At 39.8% G+C, this 26,112-nt stretch overlaps 1 protein-coding gene across 2 annotated transcripts in view; it reads right to left on the bottom strand.

Annotated features, from left to right (window-relative positions):
- Positions 1-26,112, bottom strand: part of kcnh5b (potassium voltage-gated channel, subfamily H (eag-related), member 5b) — a 59,705-nt gene that overhangs the window by 30,200 nt on the left and 3,393 nt on the right. The window contains exons 1-6 of one of the 2 annotated variants that reach the window (XM_083540400.1): positions 16,851-17,241; positions 14,136-14,259; positions 7,517-7,623; positions 6,603-6,731; positions 2,020-2,138; positions 205-597 (exon numbers count right to left, since the gene is read on the bottom strand). In XM_083540400.1, coding sequence (XP_083396526.1) covers positions 205-597; positions 2,020-2,138; positions 6,603-6,731; positions 7,517-7,623; positions 14,136-14,259; positions 16,851-16,923 — 945 coding nt within the window. In that variant the 5' untranslated portion in view covers positions 16,924-17,241. Of the gene's footprint in view, positions 1-204; positions 598-2,019; positions 2,139-6,602; positions 6,732-7,516; positions 7,624-14,135; positions 14,260-16,850; positions 17,242-26,112 lie in introns of those variants that run through there. The other variant, XM_083540399.1, reaches the window with a different exon arrangement.

Below are 26,112 nucleotides of genomic sequence, written 5' to 3'. Positions count from 1 at the left end.
AGGGATGACCTTTTAGTCTTAGTGTGTTAAAGAAGATCATTTCACAGCAAGATGTCTCTTTAATGGAGTAACATGACCAAATTACTGGACCAACCAGAACGAAGGGTGGATGAGCAATAAAACATAGCTACTTATCCACCTTTCTCTATCTTGAATTTCTGTTTATGCAAGAGATCACGCTGAGGACAACCGACTAATACTGACCTCGTCCACATTTTCGAAAGCGTTGATGATGTCATATGGCAAGCAGGAGAGCAGGTCTATCACAAACCAGGTTTTGAGATAATTCATCCGGATCAGCTTGGGATCGGAAATGACCTCACCGCCGGGTCCGACAAACGTGGTGTGGAAGTTGAGCACGATGTCCACCAGGAAGATGACGTCCACCACGCTGTCCAGCACCAGCCAGGTGACGTTGTTCTGCTTGGTTTTAAAAGAGACATTGTAGGGCACCATGATGGCTGTGTAGAAGGTGAGGATAAGGATCACCCAGTCCCATGTGGTCTTGAAGGTGCAGTAGTGCAGGATGATGTGAGGCGGCGTCTTAGGCGCTTCCTGCTTGTACTGGGGCAGGATTTCCGAACCAAGCTGAAGCACCTGAGAGCAAAGACGATTCAGAAAATTTTAGCAGAGTGAACAGATGGAGAGTGGGAGAAGCATGTGTTATGGGCAGAGATGCAAGTGTGTGTATCAAACCATTGTAACTCCCCAAAATGATCGTAAGCCTACTTACCATTAATATGAGATAAAACGCTATAACAAGATAATAAGCATTAAACCTCATACACTATTAAAATCATCCTCCCACTCCTCATTAAAGGGTCTAAAATATGACACTATGAGACCACTCACCCACACATATCAAAACGGTAAATGAATAAAGCTCAGGTTTTTTTGTGACTGGGACAGAAGACAAAGTGTAAATTATTCATGACAGGACCTGCCAGTGAGGCTAAGGAGATGGATATAATGTAGGCAAACTGTGAGCTGGGGGATGTATGCGATACGGTTACAGTAATGTCCTTGCGTGTATGCGCACGTTTTTGAGTGTCTGCGGTTCTGTTACAACTTTGTCCTTTGTAGCTTTGTTTACGTGCAAGCGCTTTACTATGTCTGTAGTTCTCACTGTTTAAATATGAAAGTTTTTTTGCTTACAATAATATCACAGTATTCAGGCCAATGTTACAGGAGGAGAGCGTCATGGAATAAGTGCACAGAGTTGATCTTGATGGCTAATTTTGACAGTTTGCATAGAATTGACCATCGTGTCATGGTCATTAATGACTTACATTTATCTTTACTTATTTTAGATTAGATTCAACTAAATTGTAACTCTGCAAAATACATGTACAAAGCCAATGAAATGCAAATAGCATCTAACCAGAAGTGCATAAGGGGCCTATTTACAATAAACAGCAAAATGTTAAATGAGGGTACAGGGATGAGAGAAATTAAGGTATAAAAGGTGCAGAAGGTAATAAGATATGGGATTTACACCGATTAGGTTCTTTTGTTGGATCGGACCACACTAACCAGCCTTCACTCTTCACGTGCAACAATGTGCCTCAGCCGCCCATTACCCTGTTTTTAACTGTTCCTTCCTTGGACCACTTTTCATAGATACTGACCACAGTAGACCTGCAGTCTTGGTAATGCTCTGACCCAGTCTTCTAGCCATCACAATTTGGGCACACTCGCTCAAATGCATGCCCAAATTCGCTTGCCCATTTTGCCTGCTTCTAACACATCAGCTTTGAGAACAAAATGTTCACTTGCTGCCTAATATATCCCAACCACTAACAGGTGCTATGATGAAAAGATAGTCAGTGTTATTCACTTCACCTCTAATGTTATAATGTCATAATGTTATGCCTGATCGGTGTATATATAGTAATAGTATAACTGGGCAAAGGCTTAGCAGAAGATAAGACATGTCGAGAAAAAATTAAAATAAGTATAAGGTTATGGACCATGGTCTATTTGCTGCTAACGTGTATCTATGCGTGCACATAAACTCACCTCAGCGAGTCGGGAGGTTTTGTGGGAGCTGACTTCAGGCTTGCTCATAGGAGTCAGCTGCTGGTTGGTGCACCGGCTGTTGGTCAGAGCACGAGTGAGCCTGGCAAACTTACCCCAGCCTGCAGGAGAACACGAACCATAACATTAGTCATAACACGTGATGATTTGTGTCATTTAGATTCTAAATAGATACAAATATTGTAATTGTAAAATATAGTAGATATAGTTTTGCCTTCAACATCAATCTTTAGGAGATTTTTTTACATACTAAATCCTCAAATGTCCTTTTTACTTTAGAATTCAGACCTTTCCTACTGACCAACTTATAAAAAACAAACTTTTCCAGATTTTTGTTTTTGGCCTGGCTGAAGTGGAGGCACCTTGGCACTAAGTCAGTAATAAGATATAAAGCTACTGTATCATCCATACAAGCAGCAGACCAAAGACATTGTGCCTTTTTGATGTAACCCTCCATCACTTCAAACTTCATCAATGATTAAAGAAGTAGTTCTTCAAAAGAACTTATGAGAGGACAGAAAGATGCTGCAAGTGAGTAAGGGTACTTTTTGACTTCCATTAGAAGTCAGAGGGTTCATGCTGTTGGCTGGACTTTTTAATTTTTATTTTTTTTGTTACAAATTTGATCACTATGTGGTACTTCCAGGCCTACATCAATACTTTATTAACTATTGTAATATTGCATAATTGTTTTATCATAGGAACATTCATGAGAGTCAACTGTTTTGTTAAAACTGAATTTGTACATATATATATATGACACCACAGGGATTTTATACAGTGCCTAACAAACATGATAGTCATTCTCTTGTATAAACAGTCATTTTAAATTAAGTTGGGGTAGTTACAGGTATGCCTCAGCTTACTTTCCATGAAGAGCTCCAGCGTTAATTAGCATAATGCAGGCTGACTTGGCATCCAACATTGGTATCAGAATGACATATGAGTCATCAGAATATAAGTTTTTTTTTTTCAAGCAGGTGTATAGAAATGGAAAATAAAAATAAACCCAATCCATAACCGTTAAGTTTGAAGTGTTATGGCATAAACTAAACAACATTTTGACAGAAATATTTCTATACTTTTTGTTGGATGAACTGAGGTGGAATAGCTTTATACTAAGGGATTTGTTAGATTCTCAGCTTTCAGTTTTCCAGTCCCTAATCTATCTTTCTTCTAAAAGCGTTCATCTTAAAACATTGATTAATGATCTGCCACCTCACCCCTCATCAGTTCTGCTGTCTGGGCAGAACCCAGATCATCACAAAACTCTTCAAACGTGACTTGACAGAAAACACGGGACCCTGCAGTTTTTTATCATTAGGGAACGGGATTATACGAAGTAAAAGTGCTTAGTAACAGGCTATTGTCTATAGTTCGGTTGTAACTGTGTTTAGGGATGCAAATAGCACTGATTTTTCCATGTGCTGTTGTATTAAAGATTTATCAACACCCCTCAATTCGATATTCTCTACTGTCTATTTTTTATGTGTAATTTACTCTATCCCTCCAAGTCTAAGTCTAATGCTGCTACATGTGGAAGACCTCTATGAGCACAAAGTATTAATGCACATATCAAAAATTTAAATTACAAGTCATCTTTGCTAGTTTTTGGGGGGTATACAAACATAAACATAAACAGGCAAAGCTCGGGCAATAACCAAACAGTGTAAATCAGAGAAAAACAAAGACCAGGAAACCAAAATTGTATATAGTATCTCACAAAAGTGAATACACCCCTCACATTTCAGAAACCGTTTTATTATATGTTCTCAAGGGACAATGCTATAGAAATTAAGTTGGATATATTTTAGTGCAGTTTGAAAATAACACAACATACAGCCATTATTCTCAAAATAACTGGCAACAAAACTGAGTAAACCCTAAGTAAACATGTCAAAACTGTGTCCAAATTGTCAATATTTTGTGTGCGCACGATTGTTATCTCGCACTGCCTTAATCCTCCTGGGCATGGACTTCACCAGAGCTGCACAGGTTGTTGCTGGGATCCTCTTCCACTCCTCCATAATGACATCACAGAGCTGCTGGATGTTAGACACATGGCGCTTCTCCACCTTTAGCTTGATTATGCTCCACAGGTGCTCAATAGGGTTCAGGTCTGGAGACATACTTGGCCAATCCATCACCTTTACCTTCCTCAGCAAGGCAGTTGTCATCTTGGTGGGGTTTGGCCCAATTTTTAAAGGGTGGGCATCATGTTCTGCTGCAGAATGTCACAGTATATGTTGGAATCCATGTTTGCCTAAATGAACTGCAGCTCCCCCAGTACCGGCAGCACTCATGCAGCCCCAGAACATGATGCTACCACCACTATGCTTGACTGTAGGCAAGACACAATTTTCTTGGTTCTCCTCAGTAGGGTGTCACCACACATTCTGGACACATCTGAGCCAAACAAATTTATCTGAGTCTCATCAGACCACAGTAATTAGTGTTTTGGACAGGTTGTCTGCAGCAAACAAGCAAGTCGGCTTTCTTGCCAGCAAGCTTCACACAAGGCTTCTTTTTGGGATGAGGGCCATGCAAACCGACTTGTTGTAGTGTGCAGCGTACGGTCTGAGCACTGACAAACGGACCTTCCACTTCTGCAACCTCCAAAGCATATGTCTGTTTTCTTTTAAAACAGCTTCTACACCTGACACACAGCACGAGAACTCAACTTCATTGATGGACCCTTGCGAGGTCTTTTCTGAGTGAAACCCGTCTTGGAAAACCTCTGTATGACCCTGGCCACAGGACTGTAACTCAGTTTCAGAGTGTTTCCGATCTTCTTATAGCCTTGGTCATCTTTGTGGAGAGCAACAATTCTCATTCTCAAATCCTCAGAGAGTTCTTTGCCATGAGAGTGCCACTTTGAACATCCAGTGATCAGTAAGAGAGTACTTAAAGCACCAAACTTTTGCTGATATCCTAGTCATTTATTGTAATAAACTGCTATAATAGAAGGCTGTTAATGGTGGAGCCAAATGACTACTAAAAAACTTTAATGGTCATTTTAATTGTAAGCTGGGTTTGAAATCATGTCTCGGTTGCCAGAAAAAGTCACACAGTGAAATTTTTTTTACAAAAACTTACACACACTCTCTCACACACACACACACACACACACACACACACACACACACACACACACACACACACACACACACACACACACACACACACACACATAGTTTTGAAAGCCTCTAAAAAAAAAGTCCACCTGAAATAGAAAAAAAGATGAAGCGCTGTTTTTTATGAAGTACAATAACTGTCTTTTGCCTCATCAAAAGGACAAAGGGGGTTGCTACAAAGGTTCCGATGCATGTAGGTTGCACTGGACCAAGTTAACATGCAGACACATGCACGCACACACACACAAACACACACAGATCAGAACACAGATCTAAACTGATGAATTATGTAAGTGAAGGTAAAACCACAGAGTCTGTGAGTGCCTCGGGCTCAGGGACTACGAAATTCATTCACGTGCTTAATGGCCCACACCGCTAATAAAAAAGTATATAATAAAAAAGACAAGAGGCACTTGTCATGTCCTGACATCTCACACACATCCCGCCTAACCTGATCTACACCGACCATCATAAGAGAACAGTAACCTGTGTTTTATTTCTACTGTTGTTCTGCTGATGTCAAAGCAGAAAAAAAAGGAAAAATAAAAGATTTTATATTAGCCACATGAGAAACCCATGTGTGTGACACTGAGTCACAAGCTGAAGTGGAGTCAGTCAGCACCAGGCAACACAGAAGGCTTAGGCCAGAATTGCACACACATGTAATCACGTGTGTGTGTGTGTGTGTGTGTGTGTGTGTGTGTGTGTGTGTGTGTGTGTGTGTGTGTGTGTGTGTGTGTGTGCGTGTATATTTGTGTGGTGCTGGATGTCTATGTTTGGAAGGTTATGTGTGCTTCAGTAGTCTGAGATGTTTTTCCTACAGAAGATCTTAACTTATGCTAGATGTTTATAAATGTGTAGTAAAGGCTGAATGTGGGCTTTGGTGTTTATTTGATCAGGATTTAAAATAATCCTGAGAAATTTCCACCAACTTCAGGTGTATCATGCTAACAAATTTTATTATGGTACTTACATTATTTCATTTTATTGCTTTTTTTTTTGTTTTGTTTAAATAAAAACATCTTCAAGCATCATGCATCACGAACTGTACATGTTTTAGTTTCTTTGGATCACCTGATTTTAAACCCCTGAATTACAATCATTACAGCAGATTCTGCAAAATATTAATACAGAGTACTAGCAATTTCTTATCATTCTACTGTCTCCATTCATCTTTACAGTGTCCAACATGAAAATATGCGGGTATATAAAGTTTATACATATACAGTGTATATAAAAAGTCTACACACCCTTAGGAAATTGCAGGACGGTTACATTTTTAATGTGATCTTCCAACAAACAAAAATTCAGAAATATATATATATATATATATATATATATATATATATATATATATATATATATATATATATATATATATATATATATTTATATTTATATTTGTGTGGGTGTGGGTGTTTGTCTGCCCACCTCTGGTGCTCTCATCCTCAATGGGCTGCTTAAACGCAGTGATGTCTTTAAACGTGCACAGGAAGAGCACCACCTTGTCATTCTCGTTCCTGATTGGTGCAATCTGCATGTAGAACCACACAGGTGCTCCTGAAATAAGATCACAAGTCATAGGTGAGAAGGAAACATTGTATGTTTGTTTTGTGCGAAACAGAACTGGCTTGTGTACCTGTCCTGGTCATTACAAATGGCATGCCTTTTTTGAATCATTGGCTTTAAAGTAGGGATGGTCTTTGTGCCTTTGAGTTGCAGTATAGGAGGTGTGTCCTTTGTGTGTACAATTACCTTTAAAGAAGGCTGTAATTAAGCCTCTCATTCTATGATTAATGATAGCACTAATTATTACAGCATTTAAAGAGTCTGTCTTTCTGTTCTGGATAATTGTACGAATGTGAAAACCCTGCCTACGTGTGTTCTGAGCTCAGAAACAGATGATGACATTGTAAAAAACGTGAATTATTTAACTCTAATCTGGATTTGGCACATCATGTGTCAGAAATGTCAGAAATAGCTGTGTAGGATCAATCTAAAATGCGGCAAAACATCAAGTACGGGAAAACGAACTGACAATCATTGACACATGTATTGGCTTCATTTCACTTCACTCGTGGATGCAGCAGTCCAGAATAAGAGTCAGACTTGTTTTGTCATCTGACCCGTGTGCACCCAAGCCTCCAGCTGCTCATGATCAGTGTGATCAATGTCAGGTGTCAAATGCAATCTAGACTGAAGATTCAAAAATAATCACTGAAGATGATCACAAGATAACAGTAATCAAGAATACTTGTGTATAAGAGAGAAAGAGTGAGAGAGAAAGACAGAGACAGAAAGAGAGACAGAGATGTACAGTATTAAGCAGTGGGTTGGAGACTCACTATTCCTTTTATAAAGCAGCACTTCAAAGCAGTTGGACTCATAGTTGTCGAAGGTCTGCCTCACTTTCTCTACGGTCCTCTTATCCGTCAGCTCACCATACATAAAACTAAAGACAGATAGAGAAGAAGAAGAAGAGAGAGAAAGAGAGAGAGAGAGAGAGAGAGAGAGAGAGAGTGAGAGAGAGCGAGAAAAAGAGAATCAAGAATCCATATGTCAGGAGACATTAAAGATTTAAAAGAAATAATAATTAAAGTGGGAATGAAGATGGTAGAGAGAGAGAGAGAGAGAGAGAGAGAGAGAGAGAAAGAGAGAGAGAGAGAGAGAGAGAGAGAGAGAGAGAGAGAGAGGGGGGAAGAGAAAAGTAAGGAAAAGGCAGAATGAGTGAAAGAAAGAGGAGAACAAAAAAAAGGTGTGACAAAGAAATTAACTAACAAAATTGTGAGACAGGGCATGACTGACAAAATTACAAAACTACAAAACTACAAAAGGGTTGTGTGGGGTTTTTTTTAAGGCAGTGGACTAAAATCTGTTCGTGAGCACATAGTTCTTACTCATGTCCACTAGGGGCACTACCGATACCTACACTACCAACAGACATGTTACTATGTAAAATATGAGGTGGTATCAGAAAGTTGTGCTATTCTGACCACGTGCGTTACCACGTCTGCAATTTTAGCATGGACAGCACAACAAATAGCAGACGTGATATTTGGCTCCTGTGGACTTCGCCCTCTTCCCCAAAATGATGATCCAGCACAAAGGTCGCCGTTTTTTGACCACTGCAGAGCTCCGGCGAGAATTACAAAAGGTACCTGACATGCTTCAAGAAGACGTCCAGAAGTGGCAGAAACGCTGGGAGCGCTGTATTGCTGCACAAGGGGACTATTCTGAAGGTGACAGTGTGTAAACGTAGATAAATAAAGTACTTTTTTTGTAAACAGAGCTTATTGATACAACCTAGTATTTGCTAAATAATCTGAGACATGCAGAATTTATCGCTGTGCAAATTAGAAAGCGATGACACTGGAGACTTCCCATACAAGTCTTTGTGTAAGCTGTTACTATAGCAACAATAAGGTAATAAAATGTGTGCAGTAAAACTACTGTCAGAGCTTTTGTTAGAGATAATTAATCCACACCTCCTGACCAATCAGAGTTCTGAATCCAATAGCACTGGTATATATGTTGTAAATCATGAAGTTTGATTGCTTGTTTCTATTGAATATAAAGCCAGTTACTCTAAAAGTCATTAAAGATGAAAGCGAGTACAATGAAAGGCAACACACACACACACACACACACACACACACCTGTCTCAGTTTCCTACCTCCACACACATAAACATTATGCGTATATGCACACCTGTCTAACCCATCTGTCAGGAGCACATGCATAGGCAAATGGACACACACAACACAGACACACACACAAAAGAAAACTCAAGGCACAGCAGGATGTAAATAATAACACATTTCATCAGCTCATTTGAAGCATCATGCAGAGCAGCCACACTGACAGAACAGACAGTGCAGATGGATGAGCCGTTCTAAACCTATACACTCTTACACTTACCGCATATGAAACAGGTTCGTTGGGAAAAAGAATATTTCATCATAAATGCAGACAGGTAGCAAAAACATTTCTCTTTTTCCATAAATATTTCCCCTTAAACCTTCGTCTGGTTCTTCAGGATGAAACTCTCACTTAATGTCACTTCAACACTACACCTCTCCATTAGGGAGGCAGAGCCATCTTGTGTTTTTAGGCCCCACCTCCATACTAGGGCGGGGTTTGTGGAGGCCCCGACCCGCAAATTGTCCTCTTTTGTTTACAGAATATTACAGATGTCACTCTATAAAGATGGACTTTGTGTGCAGCTCTTTTTAAATGTTATATAAAAATAGTTATGTCTATGCGCCACATTGAAACAAAGTCCTGTTTGCTATCCTGACACGCTGCTCTAGGATTTCAGCACAAAAAGAAGACAATTTCCCCTGTGGTATTACCTCCTTGTTGGTCCTCGACAGCATCAAACGATTCTGACTCGGGGGAATGACAGAAAATATGCACTAAATATGGATGTCCTGATATACAAATCTGGATTTTTAAAAATGCAATGTGCTCAAGGCTTGGATATTTTCTAAAAACCCAAGCCTTGAGCACATTGCATTTTTTAAAATGCTGTCCATTTAATATCGTGGTCAAATTGTTTGGCCGTTTTATCAATATGTAGCTCTCTCCTGCCAAATGAATACCTCCTGGAGTTACCCCAGATGGACAAAAGTATACGGTCACATGGCTATAGCTGTAGCTGTAGGAGACCGAAAAAACCTGTTTTAGCATGACAATGCCTCTGTGCACAAAACCAGCTCCATGAATATATGCTTTACATTGGGTTTACATTGGTATGCTTTACATAACCTCACCTACATCAGTACCTGAATTCACTAACACTCTTGTGGCTGAATGAGCGCTTGTGGAACAACTTCCCTGAAGAGTGGAGGCAAATGGTGACTAAATGTGGAACGGGATGTTCAAAAAGCACTTTTGGAAATTCTGGAATTATGGAAATTCTGGATTGGGAAAGACCGAGTTCGATGATGTGGGTTGCCATTTAAATCCGATCAGCTAGTTTAGAGTCAGATCAGTGGTTCATGGCAGCTGGAAGAGACCTGGTCTACAACATGGTGGAAAAACCTCCAAGATGCTTCGGCACATTCTGCATCCTCTATCCGTGGAAAGTTGATCATAGAGCTATAAGAAGGGTTCTGTTTATGAACCTGTATTGTAACATCTTTAAGCTCTGTAATATGATAAACCGAGTTATAATTTTGCATTATTTGAAATAGGAATTTCCTGAATTAAATTTTGCTTTAATTTCGAAATAATTATTATTATTTTTTTAATTTTTTTTGCGTGCAATTATCTATTATTTGAGCATGATGTCTAAAGGATGTCATGAATAATAATTATCAGCTAGATTTGGGGAATTTATATATGTATTATATATTATACTGTGAGGTCAGGCTTTGTGTAACAGTACCATCACCCTAAAAATTTTTGGTGAATGGACCAAAACATCAACCCAGGAGCACATGAGACATCTGCAAAAAGTATAAACAAGAGCATGTGCCCCCAGGGGAAGAGCCACGCCTTTGGCAGCTCACTGATTGTGGGAGGAATGAAAGTGTTGTTCATCAAAAGAGGAGAAGGGGAGAAAAAGTCCCAAACTTATGTTACCATGGAGAAATGATTCTTTTTCTATTCTCCACAACAGATTCCCCCTGTGGACATCCGCCCTCAGGCTCAGAGCTACGTCTTGGCCTCCAAGGAGGTCTCTGCTGCTGGAGTGCAACAAACAGATAAAACTTAAATCCTACACACTTTCACGTTCTCTATCAACACAAATATTTTTTTACTCTGGGGATCAGCTAGTCACAGTAAGACAGTAGGTGTTCCTCTTAAGTGGACTTCAAAAGAGCATTAAACACAGAACCACTGCACATATACAGTGAGGAAAATAAGTATTTGAACACCCTGTTATTTTGCAAGTTCTCCCACTTAGAAATCATGGAAGGGTCTGAAATTGTCATCGTAGGTGCATGTCCACTGTGAGAGACATAATCTAAAAAAAAAAAAATCCAGAAATCACAATGTATGATTTTTGAACTATTTATTTGTATGATACAGCTGCAAATAAGTATTTGAACACCTGAGAAAGTCAATGGTAATATTTGGTACAGTAGCCTTTTTTTGCAATTACAGAGGTCAAACGTTTCCTGTAGTTTTTCACCAGGTTTGCACACACTGCAGGAGGGATTTTGGCCCACTCCTCCACACAGATCTTCTCTAGATCAGTCAGGTTTCTGGCCTGTCGATGAGAAACACAGAGTTTGAGCTCCCTCCAAAGATTCTCTATTGGGTTTAGGTCTGGAGACTGGCTAGGCCACGCCAGAACCTTGATATGCTTCTTACAGAGCCACTCCTTGGTTATCCTGGCTGTGTACTTCCGGTCATTGTCATGTTGGAAGACCCAGCCTCGACCCATCTTCAATGCTCTAACTGAGGGAAGGAGGTTGTTCCCCAAAATCTCACAATACATGGCCCCGGTCATCCTCTCCTTAATACAGTGCAGTCGCCCTGTCTAATGTGCAGAAAAACACCCCCAAAGCATGATGCTACCACCCCCATGCTTTACAGTAGGGATGGTGTTCTTGGGATGGTACTCATCATTCTTCTTCCTCCAAACACGTTTAGTGGAATTATGACCCAAAAGTTCTATTTTGGTCTCATTTGACCACATGACTTTCTTCCATGACTCCTCTGGATCATCCAAATGGTCATTGGCAAACTTAAGACGTGCCTGGACATGTGCTGGTTTAAGCAGGGGAACCTTCCATGCCATGCATGATTTCAAACCATGACGTCTTAGTGTATTACCAACAGTAACCTTGGAAACGGTGGTCCCAGCTCTTTTCAGGTCATTGACCAGCTCCTCCCGTGTAGTTCTGGGCTGATTTCTCACCTTCCTTAGGATCATTGAGACCCCACGAGGTGAGATCTTGCATGGAGCCCCAGTCCGAGGGAGATTGACAGTCATGTTTAGCTTCTTCCATTTTCTAATGATTGCTCCAACAGTGGACCTTTTTTTCCACAGCTGCTTGGTAATTTCCCCGTAGCCCTTTCCAGCCTTGTGGAGGTGTACAATTTTGTCTCTAGTGTCTTTGGACAGCTCTTTGGTCTTGGCCATGTTAGTAGTTGGATTCTTACTGATTGTATGGGGTGGACAGGTGTCTTTATGCAGCTAACGACCTTAAACAGGTGCATCTAATTTAGGATAATAAATGTAGTGGAGGTGGACATTTTAAAGGCAGACTAACAGGTCTTTGAGGGTCAGAATTCTAGCTGATAGACAGGTGTTCAAATACTTATTTGCAGCTGTATCATACAAATAAATAGTTTAAAAATCATATATTGTGATTTCTGGATTTTTTTTTTTAAGATTATGTCTCTCACAGTAGACATGCACCTACAATGACAATTTCAGACCCCTCCATGATTTCTAAGTGGGAGAACTTGCAAAATAGCAGGGTGTTCAAATACTTATTTTCCTCACTGTATATGCAGTGTGTGTGTGTGTGTGTGTGTGTGTGTGTGTGTATATATACAGTATATATATATATAAATATATATATATAAATATATATATATAAATATATATATATATATATATATATATATATATATATATATATATATATATATATATATATGGCAGTAAAGTGTGCAGTAGGACTGACAGACTGGTTTAAGGTGGAGGTTGGATTGCATCAAGAATTGGCTTTTGAGCCCTTTCCTGTTTGCAGTGGTGATGGAAAGGTTGACCGACGAGGTCAGACAGGAGTCTCCATGGACTATGATGTTTGCGGATAATATTGTGATTTGTGGTGAGAGTAGGGAGCAGGTTGAAAAGAGCCTGGAGAGGTTGGGTTTATAGGACTGTGGTGGGACCTGCGTTGTTGTATGGTTTAGAGACAGTGACATTGACTAAAAGAAAGGAGGAGGAGCTGGAGGTGGCAGAACTGAAGATTCTGAGATTTTCATTGGAGTGATGAGGATAGACAGGATTAGAAATGAGTTTATTAGCGGGACAGCGCATGAAGGATATTTCAGAGACAAGGTGAGGGAGGCCCAGTGAGATGGTTTTGTCATGGGGTATATCGGTATAAGAATACTGAGGATGCAGCCACCAGGAAGGAGGAAAAGAGGAAGGCCAAGGGGTAGGTTTATGGATGTGGTGAGGGAAGACAGATAGTTGGGTTGAAAGCCACAGATGTAGAGGACAGAGTAGTATGGAGAAGAATGATCAGCTGTGGTGACCCCTAATGGCGTGAAACTCCCCTCAACATTGAGCATGAAGACAAAATATGGTTTAAAGTAATTATGGTGTTTTAAATTACCTAAATCAGGACAATCAAACAGAAATCTTGCTATGTTTTCACACGGACAATTTTAATTGCCGGACGTGTGCATCATGGTGGATATTGGTGCTGTATTTAAGACTTGGTACATCAGTAAAACAAATGTTTAGTTATTAAAAATTATTTTTTCGGTGGATTTTCTTTTTTTATATCTGACTAAAGAAAGGGGATCGTGAATAAATGTGTTTTGCATTTGAAGTTCGCCTCTTTTATTTTTATTTATTTATTTATTTTATAAAATGGAAATGGTCAAACAGGAATGCGCACTGCTTTCATCCCATGTTAATAAAAATTTGTGCCGTTAAAATAAATTTGCGTTGAAATCGTTTTCATTTTGACAGCCCTAATATAAACTATAAAAAAAAAAGTGTTAATTCAGATTGGTCAGAAGGTGATGATAGTAGTAACAGCTCATTCACATGGAGAGCTCCAAATAAGCTTAGTCACTAAAAATTGTTTAGTTAAATTGGTTATTTATCAAAGTTTTCTACTTAAAAATGCTTTTATATAATTTAGGAAATGACTCTTCAATGTTATCACTTTTGTAATACACCCTGTAATGACCTAACTGCCCGAAATGTGATTGAGTGTATGTATGGTGTCTTAAGGTGGTCTGGGTTCAAACACATGCTCTCACCTGCATGTGCTGCTCTTCTGCATGACCTCTGCTCTGTGGTATCCTGACAGCTTGCAGAAGCCGTCATTACTGTAGACCACGGGCCATTCCACAATCTGGGCGTTCCCCAGCAGAAAACTCGTCTCTAAGGAGAAAAAAATTACTCAGTTTCCTGAGATATGGGAGCATATGGAGCACTGATAAAACCTGGCTAAGGTATGTGGCATCTGGATGCCTCCTCCCACTGGAGATGTAACAGTAACAGCTCACTGGGAGGAGACGGTGGGGTCAACCAAGGATACACTGGAAAGAATCACTGAGATTAAGTGTCTTTCGAAAGCCCCAGGGGGAGCTGAGGAACAGAGATGTCTGAGCTGCTATGCTCTAAGTGACCCTGAATAAGTCTAAGCCGTTTGTACAGTCAGCAACAAACGCCACAGGCTAACAATGCCCAAGGAAATCTTACAAATAATACATCAGATACATGGCACCTGAGGAGTAAACAATTCTAGGGAATGGTCTTGTACAGCCAGAGCTGTGTGCCAGTTTTTATATTGTCCTATACATGCAAAACAACAACCGAACAAACCGAAAATGTAACAGAAATTCAAATGACACAACAGGAAATGTACAAACACACCAACATTACTGGACTGAAAACAGGTTTTCTGATTTGCTGGCACGACTGTTAAATTATCATGTTTGATAGTCCTGGGTAGACGTTACAAACGTGAGTTTACGGTCGTTTTGGTAGGAAGTGAAAACCTGCACCCTTCTTTGGATTGCTAATTGGTTTCGTTGCTATATGTGAAATTCTTTTTTTTTTTACATGTTCATTTTCCAGCTGATTATATTTGCTAAAAAGCATTTCCTCTTGCAGTTAGCCAATGAGGAAAAGCCTTCAGTTAGGTGGTTAGGGTAAATGTACCAAACCAATCACACTGCTTTAAAAGCAGTATAACTAAAAAAAAATACATCATTTTGCAGGAATGAGGGGAAAAATAACGTCTGCTTCTGCTTTCTGAAGTAAAGCGCAGCCCCTGATCTTTCTGAACTCCTCTATTATGAGAACTCTGAAGCAGCTGTCTCAATTGGCACAAACTGTAATGACAAGACAAAGGGTGTTACAGTTAAATAAAAGGGCAGTTTCGCAAACAAGGTTTAGCATATAGCTCCGTTTTTATTGTTCAGCACCAAAAGCTTGCACAGGCTTCTTTAAATGAATTTATCACAGTATATTTTATAAACCTATTACCCCCAAAGGGTCTACATCTCATCTCACATCTGTCTGGAAGGCAGAAAATAGCATACAAGAGCAAACAAGAAGAAAGAGGAAAAGCGAAAGTAATAAATTAATCCAGGAAGTAAAATCATGCTAGTCCAACATCATTTTTAAGCAGTTAGCTAGGATTGGACTGTTCAGGTAGATTTCTAGGTAGAACATTTCTTTCATCAGAACCGGTCTAAACAGAGTATAAAACCCAGCAATCAAATCAGCAAACTAAACTCCAGAAATACCAAATCAACATCTGCTTTAGTGCCCTGATTCCAAACTGAATGAATCTTCTAAAGGCATCTGTAAGACCCACCACCTCCATTAGCATCATGTTGGTTTGGACACTGTTCCGTGGATTCTGTTCAATCATCAGTTGTATTTTTGTGCTCACCATCTTGTGACACAACTTAGAGTGGATCTAAGAAAGCGTCCAAACTTCTTGCAGGTTTTTGTGAAAAAATAAATAAATAAATAAATAAAATAATATAAATAAATAAAAAATTTGTGCCTGGCTGCACAAGTGTGTATTAACCTGTCCAAAGTGATCGTATTCAGGTGATTTTTCTCCACATCTTCTTGGCTTTGTCGAATCCATAATCCTTGAAGAGTTTATTATACAGGTCTGGAATCTTGTTGAAATGTTTCAATCAGGAGAATAGATACATAACAAAAAGTATTTGCTAAATATTGGCCTACCATAGAACACTGTGAAGGCCACCATCAACAAATGAAAATGGGGAACCACAGTAGAGACTCGTATCAACATATAAAGAATGAAGATTGACACCTTCTGTTGATCTATACAATACATTTCCATTCCCAGAGCCTGATCACTGATCTTCCTTCAATCAGCATTTTTCTATAATACCTGATTCCGAAACCTGATTTGAACAGGTTACTGGAGGAGCGGTGAAGTGAACCTGCTGAGAACCCAAAACACCTGCAACACACTCAAGTCTCACAGTCTCTTTCTCAGATACAATCATTTTAATGATAATGCAATTTGCACACCATAACATCTCAGCATGAAGGCTTCATTTCAGTACCAGTACTGACGTATACAAAAAAAAAATTAAAATACAGGGGCACAGTATCATGCGTCTCTAATAACTACTGGATATGATCAATATACCAAAGCTGCTGCTGCTGATGATGACGACGAAAGTCTGGATAAGCTGATAGATTGATCACATCTGTTCAAACCACTCCAAAAGTTCAGCCAAAGATTATTTCCTGCACGTCAGATACCACCACTCATTAAATCCGTCAGTCAAACCTCATCCTCGAACCATCATTAACTATTCAGTAAATTCTTTAGCTGTCGTTGTCACGCATTCATAATATACATGTAAATGAAGTAAAGCATGCACCATCGAGATCTCGAGAACTTCTTGGAAACAGATTATATACCAAGTGATACTAAAAAACAAAACAGCAGCAACACTAAACGCGCTCCTCACCGCTCGAGCGCCGGACGATGTTCTCCAAAAAAGTGTTCTGCGGCGCCACGAGCCCTCGCTTTCCGCCGGGCATCGCTGCTGCTCGCGCTTCAGTCGAGGAACGTCTCGCGCTGCTCGCGCGCCAAGCGGACACGGTCGCGTGCGGCGTGAAGCGCCGGGACGGCAAGGCTCGCGCTCATGGTAACGCCCGCGCCCGCTCGTGTGTGTGTGTGTGTGTGTGTGTGTGTGTGAAGCTGTCTCCGAGCTCAGGCAAAAGGGAATCAACTAAAGACGCATGCGCGCAGACATCAACTCGCACCAGCAGCGCAGCCGGCTGAGCGTCTGAGCCACGTCGGGTGAGCGCGAGAGCGACGTCGCGCCGCTTCTGGAAACTTCGGCACGCGCGTTGAAGAAATGAAGCGACGCAGAACATCTGGATCTCCAGGATGTCGTATCTCAAGGATCTCGTGATCTAAAGACGCGTTTAAATCTGCAAAAATAAAAAAAAACAAATACAAAATGCAAGATGATGTCTGCCCTCCGAAACGCTCCAGATCAGACTTTTCCAGCAAAGTTGTTTATTTTACTTAATACTTAAAAAAAATAGGTTGTATAATTCCTTATTTTTGTACAGCTGTTAAAATGTTCATGTCCTCAGTTGCTTAATTTCTTTAATAACACAACCGAATACATTTGCTAAAATCATCTAATCTTGCTGGTTAAATTACACTTTTGGTAAAGTGTGCATTATTTTCTAAAACCACAAAAACGACTTATTTATTTTTGTACTCTAGTCTGTTTGTTGTCATGTTGATTTTAGTTACCTGAACAACGAGAATTTGTTATTTTTTATTTATTATTCTTTATCAGACCCAGATATCATCAGAACACTTTTCTAATATTTCTTTCAGATAAATTGCCCCAATGATACCAATAAAGAAACTAGAATTTTTGTTAATTCTTTTTCTTCTTTCTGCTTCTCTCGTTAGGGGTCGCCACAGCGGATCATCTGTCTCCATTCCCCCCTGTCCTCTAGATCTGCCTCTTTCAAACCAACTACCTGCATGTCTTCCCTCACCACATCCATAAACCCCCTCTTTGGTCTTCCTCTTTTCCTCCTTCTTGGCAGCTTCTCTGCACATGTCCAAACCATCTCAATCGTGTCTCTCTCACCTTGTCTCCAAAATGTCCAACATGTGTGGCCCCTCTAACAAACTCGTTTCTAATTCTGTTCATTCTCATCACTCCCAATGAAAACCTCAACATCTTCAGCTCTGCTACCTCCAGCTCCACCTCCTGTCTTTTACTCAATGCCACTGTCTCTAATCCATACAACATCGCAGGTCTCACCACAGTCCTATAAACTTTCTCTTTCACTCTAACAGATCCCTTCTATCACAAATCACTCCTGCTGTCACTTTTCTCCACCCACTCCACCCTGCCTGCACCCTTTTCTTCACTTCTCCAACACACTCTCCATTAATTTGCACTGTTGACCCCAGGTACCTGAACTCCTCCACCTCTTCTCCCTGCAACCACACCACTCCACTGTCCTCTCCCTCATTCACACACATGTACTCTGTCTTACGCATACTGACTTTCATTTCCCTTCTCTTCAGCGTGTACCTCCACCTCTCCAGGCTCTTCTCAACCTGCTCCCTACTCTCACCACAAATACCAATATTATCTGCAAACATCATAGTACATGAAGAATCCTGTCTTACCTCATCCGTTGACCTGTCCATCACCACTGTAAACAGGAAAGGGCTCTGAGTAGATCTCCATCAACATTCTCAAAGCAAATATTGCATCTGTAGTGCTCTTCTTCAGCATAAAACCATACTGGTCACCTCTTCTCTCATCATGGCTTCCACTACTCTTTCCCATAACTTCATGGTGTTTTTGATCAACTTTATTCCCCTGTAGTTACTGCAGGTCTGCACATCTCCATTATTCTTAAAGATCGGTACCAGCACACTATTTCTCCAATCCTCAGGCATCCTCTCACCTTCCAAAATCTTGTTGAAAAAACTTTTTAAAAACTCCTCTGCCATCTCTCCCAAACATCTCCATGCTTCTACTGGTATGTCATCTGGTCCAACTGACTTTCCACTCTTCATCCCTGCTTTTACTTCCTCCTTACTAATCCTATCCACTTTCTGCTTCACTAACTCCACATCATCCAACCTTCTCTCACTCATTTTCTTCATTCATCAGCTTCTTAAAATACTTCCTCCACCTTCTCAATACACTCTTCTCACTAGTCAGCACTTTTCCATCTACATCCCTTATTGCTCTAACTTGCAGCACATCCTTCCGTCTGCCTGGCCAATCTGTACAAATCCCTTTCTTCTTCCTTAATGTTTAACTTTCCATAAAGCTCATATGCCCTTTCCTTTGCTTTTACCACATCCCTCTTTACCTGCTGCTGCGTCTCCTTGTACTCCTGCCTACTTTTCTCATCTCTTTGTTGATCCCAGTTCTGTTTCACCAACCTCTTTCTCCTTATGCACTTCCTCATTCCACCACCACGTCTCTTTGTCTTTCTTTCTCTTTCCAGATGTCACACCAAGTACCTTTCTAGCTGTCTCCCTTATAACTTTTGCAATAGTTGTTCAATCATCCAGCACCTCTTCACCACCACCGAGCCCCTGTCTGACCTCAGACTTCCTCCTTCAGTGTCCACTATCTAACTCTTCTTTCAGTCCTCACTCTCCTCTTTTTCTTCACCTCCAAAACCATTCTATAGACCACCATCCGATGCTGTCTAGTTACACTATCCTCTGCCAACACCCTACAGTCTCCTATCTCCTTCAGGTTGCGTCTCCTGCATAGATTATAGTCCACCTGTGTGTTCTCCACAATTATTTCTATCCTTTTCGCAAAATCTACCACCATCTGCCCTTCCAAATTCCTTTCCTTAAAGCCATACCTCCTCATCACCTCTGTTTCCTTCACCAACATGGCCATTGAAGTCTGCCCCAATCACCAATCTTTCATTGCTAGGTACACCTTCTACCACTTCATCTAATTCACACCAGAATTTTTACTTTTCTTCCATCTCACAACCAATTTCTCATCACCCGTTCAACTTCCAGCTTTACGTTCATCACTGTTTTAGAAACTCTTTTCACTTCCACTACACTATTATTGTACTCTTCCTTCAAGATCACCCCTACACCATTTCTCTCTTTCCATCCACACTATGATAGAACAATTTAAACCCCTCTTCAATGTTCCTGGTCTTACTCCCTTTCCACTTGGTCTCCTTAATACACAGCATGTCTACCTTTCTCCTCTCCATGATATCAACTACTTTTTTCCCTTAACCAGTCATATTTCTAACATTTACGATGCCAACACTAACACTTCGCTTCACTATTTCTTTCTGTGCTGCCTCTGTAGACGTCTTCCTCCTCTCCTTCTCCTCCTCCAACAGTAGCCCAAATTTCCACTGGTACCCTGTTGGCAAACAATACCTGTGGCGGTCGTTGGTAACTCGTGCCTCGACCGATCCAGTATGAATTTAGGTTTGTCATCCGAATGTTTGATTTAACATGTTTTACGCTGGATGTCCATCCTAACGCATCCATTGGCTTGTGCAACACTAATGTCTGGGTTTTACTCGAATTTTAGTTAATTAATTCAATTATTTTATTCACTACAATTTTTGATTAACCCAGAAATAGTCCCTTCATGTTTTTCCGTAATGTGTCCCTAAATAAATACACCTGCTTCCCGACAACCACACAATCATATGCAAATTTCTTTGTGCCAATTCTGGGAGTTGTATTGTATTATTTGAGAAACCCATACAAACATTAATTGCAAAACTGTAATACACTACAAAACTACTAAACTAGAGTCACATAACAGATAGCTTCGACATTTTTGGCCCCAAATCAGATGGTGGAAAGTAATTTTTTTTTAATATGACCCTTTTTTTTTGGTAGAATACTGGATCCAAAAAAACTTCCTAAAATTCATGCCACTCAAACCTGTCCTATAAACAGATTAATATATACAGGTATTAGGTGAGTCATCTGTACTGTGCTGAATAATTAATTGGCCCTTCGAAATGTCACTGGCACAAGGGGTAGTGACCTTACTGTACCCTTAAAGACAAAGCCTTAAACTCATAGTATTCACTCATTGATTCTTCCTCATACACACACTCATACACACCTTCATTTTTCTGCACTGACTGCAGCGCTATTTGGCCAGCGAGCCCATCTCTCTTCCTCCCTCTCTGACCGCCGAACAGATTTAGATATCCAAAGGCCTCAGAGATCAAACGCCTAATGTGTCTAAAAATAGATGAGTCGATAAGTCAGTGGCCTTGAAAATAGAAAAAGAGAAAGAGAGATAGAGAGAGAGAAACAGAAGCAGCTGTGCAGCCATGACATCCACACTCTGTGTATTACAGTAACTTTATCACAAAGAGACAAAATATAGAGAAAAACTGTGTATTGCTCTTTGAAAACAAACGCATCCCAGCCACAGAGAGGTGAAGTGTTAATGCAGCAAGAAGATCAAGGGGCCCAACTATTAGCTTCCAGTCCATGTGATTTTTCCATAGTGTGGCCAAACAATGAACTTTCTGTGGATTTCCCCTCATTAAAATTTTGACAATCATGTCAATCACTGACACGTTAATTATGTGTGGTGGAAGAACGATCGGTTCAGTACAGTGAATTTAACAATTAACTCTCACAATGCAGCTTCATGAAACTCTGGATGTAGATCTAGATCATTGATTAGCAAGCGAGAAGAAAAAATGGCAAACGAAAGCTTAAACGTGGACTCAAAAGTGGACTACCTTTAGACAACACCACTGTTGTAAGGTCCAAGATTAAATCTTACTAGGGTCAGTGACAAGTTGTGATCAAATTCAAATAAATCCAAGACTGAATCAAGACCAAGATTGAAAATTATATAATTCTTTTTAAAGCCGAACCTTAACTTCTGCCAGTGTTCATTGTGTCTATTTAAAAGAATGTCTTCTAGTAAAGCTGTGTGTAATTTATTTTGTCCTGACTGACACCAAGACCAAGTCGATACTGAAAAAATCTCGAGATCAGTCACAAGTCATACAGTTCCACTGGATATTGGGATTATAAACATTGTAGTATAGAGGTGTAGAAGGGTAAAGACAATCAGTAATAAGTAGTAATTGTAAATAAGAATCCTGGGATGAATGTCAGTCTTTATAATTACAGCAGCTGTAAAAGATTATCCATTGAGGCAAAAGTGAAACTTGACACTTTCTTTTCATGTTTCTGTTCATGTTCTAAACATGCAGGAAATCCATAAAGCAAGCCTGAATTGAGGTTCCTCACAATTTTGTGCTTTTCAAAAATAGAAATAATACAACAGTGTATCATTAAATGTAGAGTTTAAGAGTATAGCACAGTATATATAAATTGTTCTGCTATATTAACATCCCATATTATACAAAAAAACATGACAGACCATGCTTACAAACGACACAGAGTGTTTACCACACCCTTAGAAAAAAACAGGGTTCTTCGTGGGTTCATTTGATAATAAAAATTTTTTGGCTCCTACTTATTCCTAGTGTATGATTTTGTTTTAAAATGTATAATTTCTTCCACAGAGACAACTAAAGATCCTTCACGAGTTCTAAAATGTTTTAAGGGTGTAACAGGCTTTCCACATGCACCAGAGATAAACTTCAACGTGACAGACGTGAGAGAAGATTATAGACACCAGTTTAGCAATGCCCACCTTGGATTGCAAACAAAATCAAAACTCAAACTTCTATCTTCTGCTGAAATCCTCTGTTAACCTCATTTTGGCATTAATAGCAGTGTATTTGCTTCCTTGTGTGTTGAATGCTGATAGTGTTTCCCTCCATGCCAGCAGTGTTGTGTAAGACAGAGATAAGGCATTGTTTCTGCGGCTTTAGGAACAAATACTCCTCTGCTCTTTTTTGTCTTTATGCCAGCGCTAATTGCACGCTAACTCTGCCCACCATTACTATCTTTAGGCTCGGAGTCAAGATCCACACAAACACAACACTCAGCCACACAGAATCGTACCTGCCCACTAACCGCCAACATGACGACATACATGCGGGTGAAAGAGTGTACAACAAAGTATATTAAATGGTGTAAAACTGCAATGGGTCACTGTCATGTCACTGTTAGCATGTTATCAGTCACTTTGAGCTTCTACCTATAGATCAATCAAGCTGGAAAAAACTAATATGGTTTATAATGTGATGGTTCAAAAGTTATTAGTAAGGAAATATCAGGACTTTTAGGAAAAATTACTGTTTTGAATCCACCCCGTAACATTCTTAATATCAGGACTTCTAATATCAGGATCCTCACTACAAAGCCCAGCACCATGGACAGCTCCTAAAGCAGAAATTATGGCACCTCTGCCCAATGCTAGTCATATTAGTTCTACTATGCCTGGATAGGGTTCTCTTCAATTGGAGACCCCTTCCTGCTTCTGAGAATGGTTACTTATGAACAAGCTAAAGATCCATGATCCTACTGTGAAGGGTTAAATACAAGAACCATGAAGATGGATTTGGACTGTAATTGATGTAAACAGTCTACTATGGTTTAGGACTACACCTGCTATAAATAGATTTTCATTTAAGTATCCATCGTTGAATAATTAAACTCAACAGTCACAAAAATGTGGTGAATGGACATTTGGTGTGTCTGAGATGAGGATAGGTTTCCTTTAGAGTCCTGCTCCGTCCTCATTTCTTCCTCATACCATCTTAGGGAGGTTTTCCTTGTCAGTATCACCACTGGTTTGTTTATTAGGGATCTATTTATTTGTGCAAAGTTGCTTTGGTACAATATTTATTATTAAAAGCACTATACAAATTAAATTCGATGGAACTGAAGAAGTTTCATAGCTGGAAAAGACCGATCAGCTCAAATGTTGGCTGCTGAAGTGGATGGAAAATAAAATCCACATTGGAGAAGAAAAGGATAACAATAGATGTGCAGAAGTTTCCTGTGGCTGGAGGCAAGTTATCAAACCATCCACCCAAACACCGACTAATTAGGTGAGGACAGGGAGAGCGGACAGATGTGCTTTTGTATAACTAACCTGTCAAATCAACTCTGAGTCCCTTGAGGAACTTGGGTCTCCAGAGAAGACCCTTGTCTGAGCATCTGTTTCCCACGATAACGACAAACACCTTAAGAATTGATCTTTCCCCCTTCCCTCATGATACCAGATAAAGAGGCAAAATCTCCAGCACTCTTTTGTGAAAATGCATATGTGTGTGTGCAACTTGTATGTGTGAAAATACTTATGTGTGTGCAAGCAATTTTACATTTCAGTGCATTTATAGTGAATTATAAATGAAAAATAAAATCCTCTAGGGATTTATGTTTAATGGTATTATTATTTTCACCAAATATTTTAGCTGTATCATTATCTGCACATATTTCTTTATAAATTTCATATACTTAAACATATTTATGTCATTCCAACCAACTTACATGCATTCACAAAATACACATAAAAAATTACAGCATTTCACACAAGTGGAAATCTTAGTAAAGCAATATCAGTGGTCTTAGAACTTCCTGTCAAGACCACTGATTTAAAATGATATGAATCGCCCCTGCAAATGTGTGCAGGCAAGATTTCACGAGTTTCCAGGCTAACAACAATGAAGGCAAGACTGAAGCCTGCACTCACTTGAAAAGAGTTGCAGGATGACCTGAAAACAGCAGGAACTACAGTTGCATGGAGAACTGCACAGCAATCGCCACTGTTTCTTTGTCTCACACTGAACAGGTCTGGTGAAAAAGGAAAAAGAGTATACATGTTTAAAGGACAAATCACAACTCTGTTGAAATGCAGGACGAACACTCTTTGGCAGTGAATCAGCTTGTCATGTTTCGGAAAAGAAAGAAGGAATTCTTACTGTATATGTGCTTTTTAATTTAATTGAATCAAGTCCATTCTGCGTGTGTGTATCCGTTGAGCAGCTGCGAGTCTGGTGAGAGTGCATAAGTGTGTTCTAACATGTTAACCGTTCAGAGGTGCACAGAAGGACAAGAAAATAAGGGAAAGAAAAAATCGGAGAGGAGAAATACTGCAGATTGACAATGATGCCAAAATCATTGTATAAATGTAGTTTCTACATACAATGTTTCTTCATAAACCCACAGACTTTTGCACATTTTTGACTTGATGATACCAAGCAGTGGGATGTGAATCAGAATCATTTGGGAATAACACATCGTGTGTATCTCTTTAGTTGGCAAAGCAACAGACCAAGAGGTGACGAGACTTTTTCAAGTCTTATAAAAATCCACATGCCTACACAACTTCCTCTACATATTACAGACTTAAGCAAAAGATCATTAAACAAGATCCGGAATAAAAAACAGACCTCTACCTAAGAAAAGATAATTTTATTGTAGCACCCTGACATACACACGTTGCCCTCACATGTTGGATGAAAGGTTTGTGCTACAAACAGTTCACATGCTTACTCCAAATGCGTAAAGTTTTTATTTTTTGGACTGCAGACAGTCACATGGCTGTAAAAATGCATTTGAAGTATTTGTGTTGTAATGCAAGCAACAAAACTGTTAAGTGAAGCAGTGTTGAGCAGTTGGGGGGGGGGGGGGATTCAGCTACAAAATCAGTTTTATTGTTGGTACTGTCATTGTAAGGATGTTCCCATATTCACTGGACACTAGAGACTCTTGGCAAAAAGGTTATTGTAATGTCACTATATTACTACTCAATAAATGATTATATAAGTTGATTATGTTACACATCCATGTGAAGCAGCTGTTATTATAAAAGGAAATAACAGCAGAATGAGGGCATGTAAAGCAGTAATGCAGTGAATGTAAACCTGTGATGTTTTTCTGTGCTACTGTCAGAGCTGCAGTTACTGAATACATCTGATTAAATCACATTCTTTCCTCTCGAACATTCTCCTTTAAAAAAAAAACGCCTTCTGCTTTGTATATTTAAATGCAAAATTTGCTCTAAGTGATTAGAGTTCTGTTACACAACAGCACAGAGAAAGACAACTTGTAAGTCAGCAGAGGAATGTGTGTGGGCCACGGCTGTTATTTTAGAGATCAGTATGCGAAAACCTTAAATATTGAAATGAATCCTTGTCTTTGCAAGTCAGGGTCGCGTAATGCAGCCGTCTGAGCAGCCCAGTCTCACGTGTTCATAAGCACGAATTTCCCTCTTCTTTCGTGTCGCTGAGGACGACTTTTTATGTAATGTATTTCAATAGGAAGTATTTTCAGTC

The sequence above is a fragment of the Silurus aristotelis genome (genome assembly GCF_946808225.1).
Source record: "Silurus aristotelis genome assembly, chromosome: 4".
Lineage (NCBI taxonomy): Eukaryota > Metazoa > Chordata > Actinopteri > Siluriformes > Siluridae > Silurus > Silurus aristotelis.
Note: the sequence above shows the minus strand (reverse complement) of the source record. Positions and strands in the feature narration are given on the sequence as shown.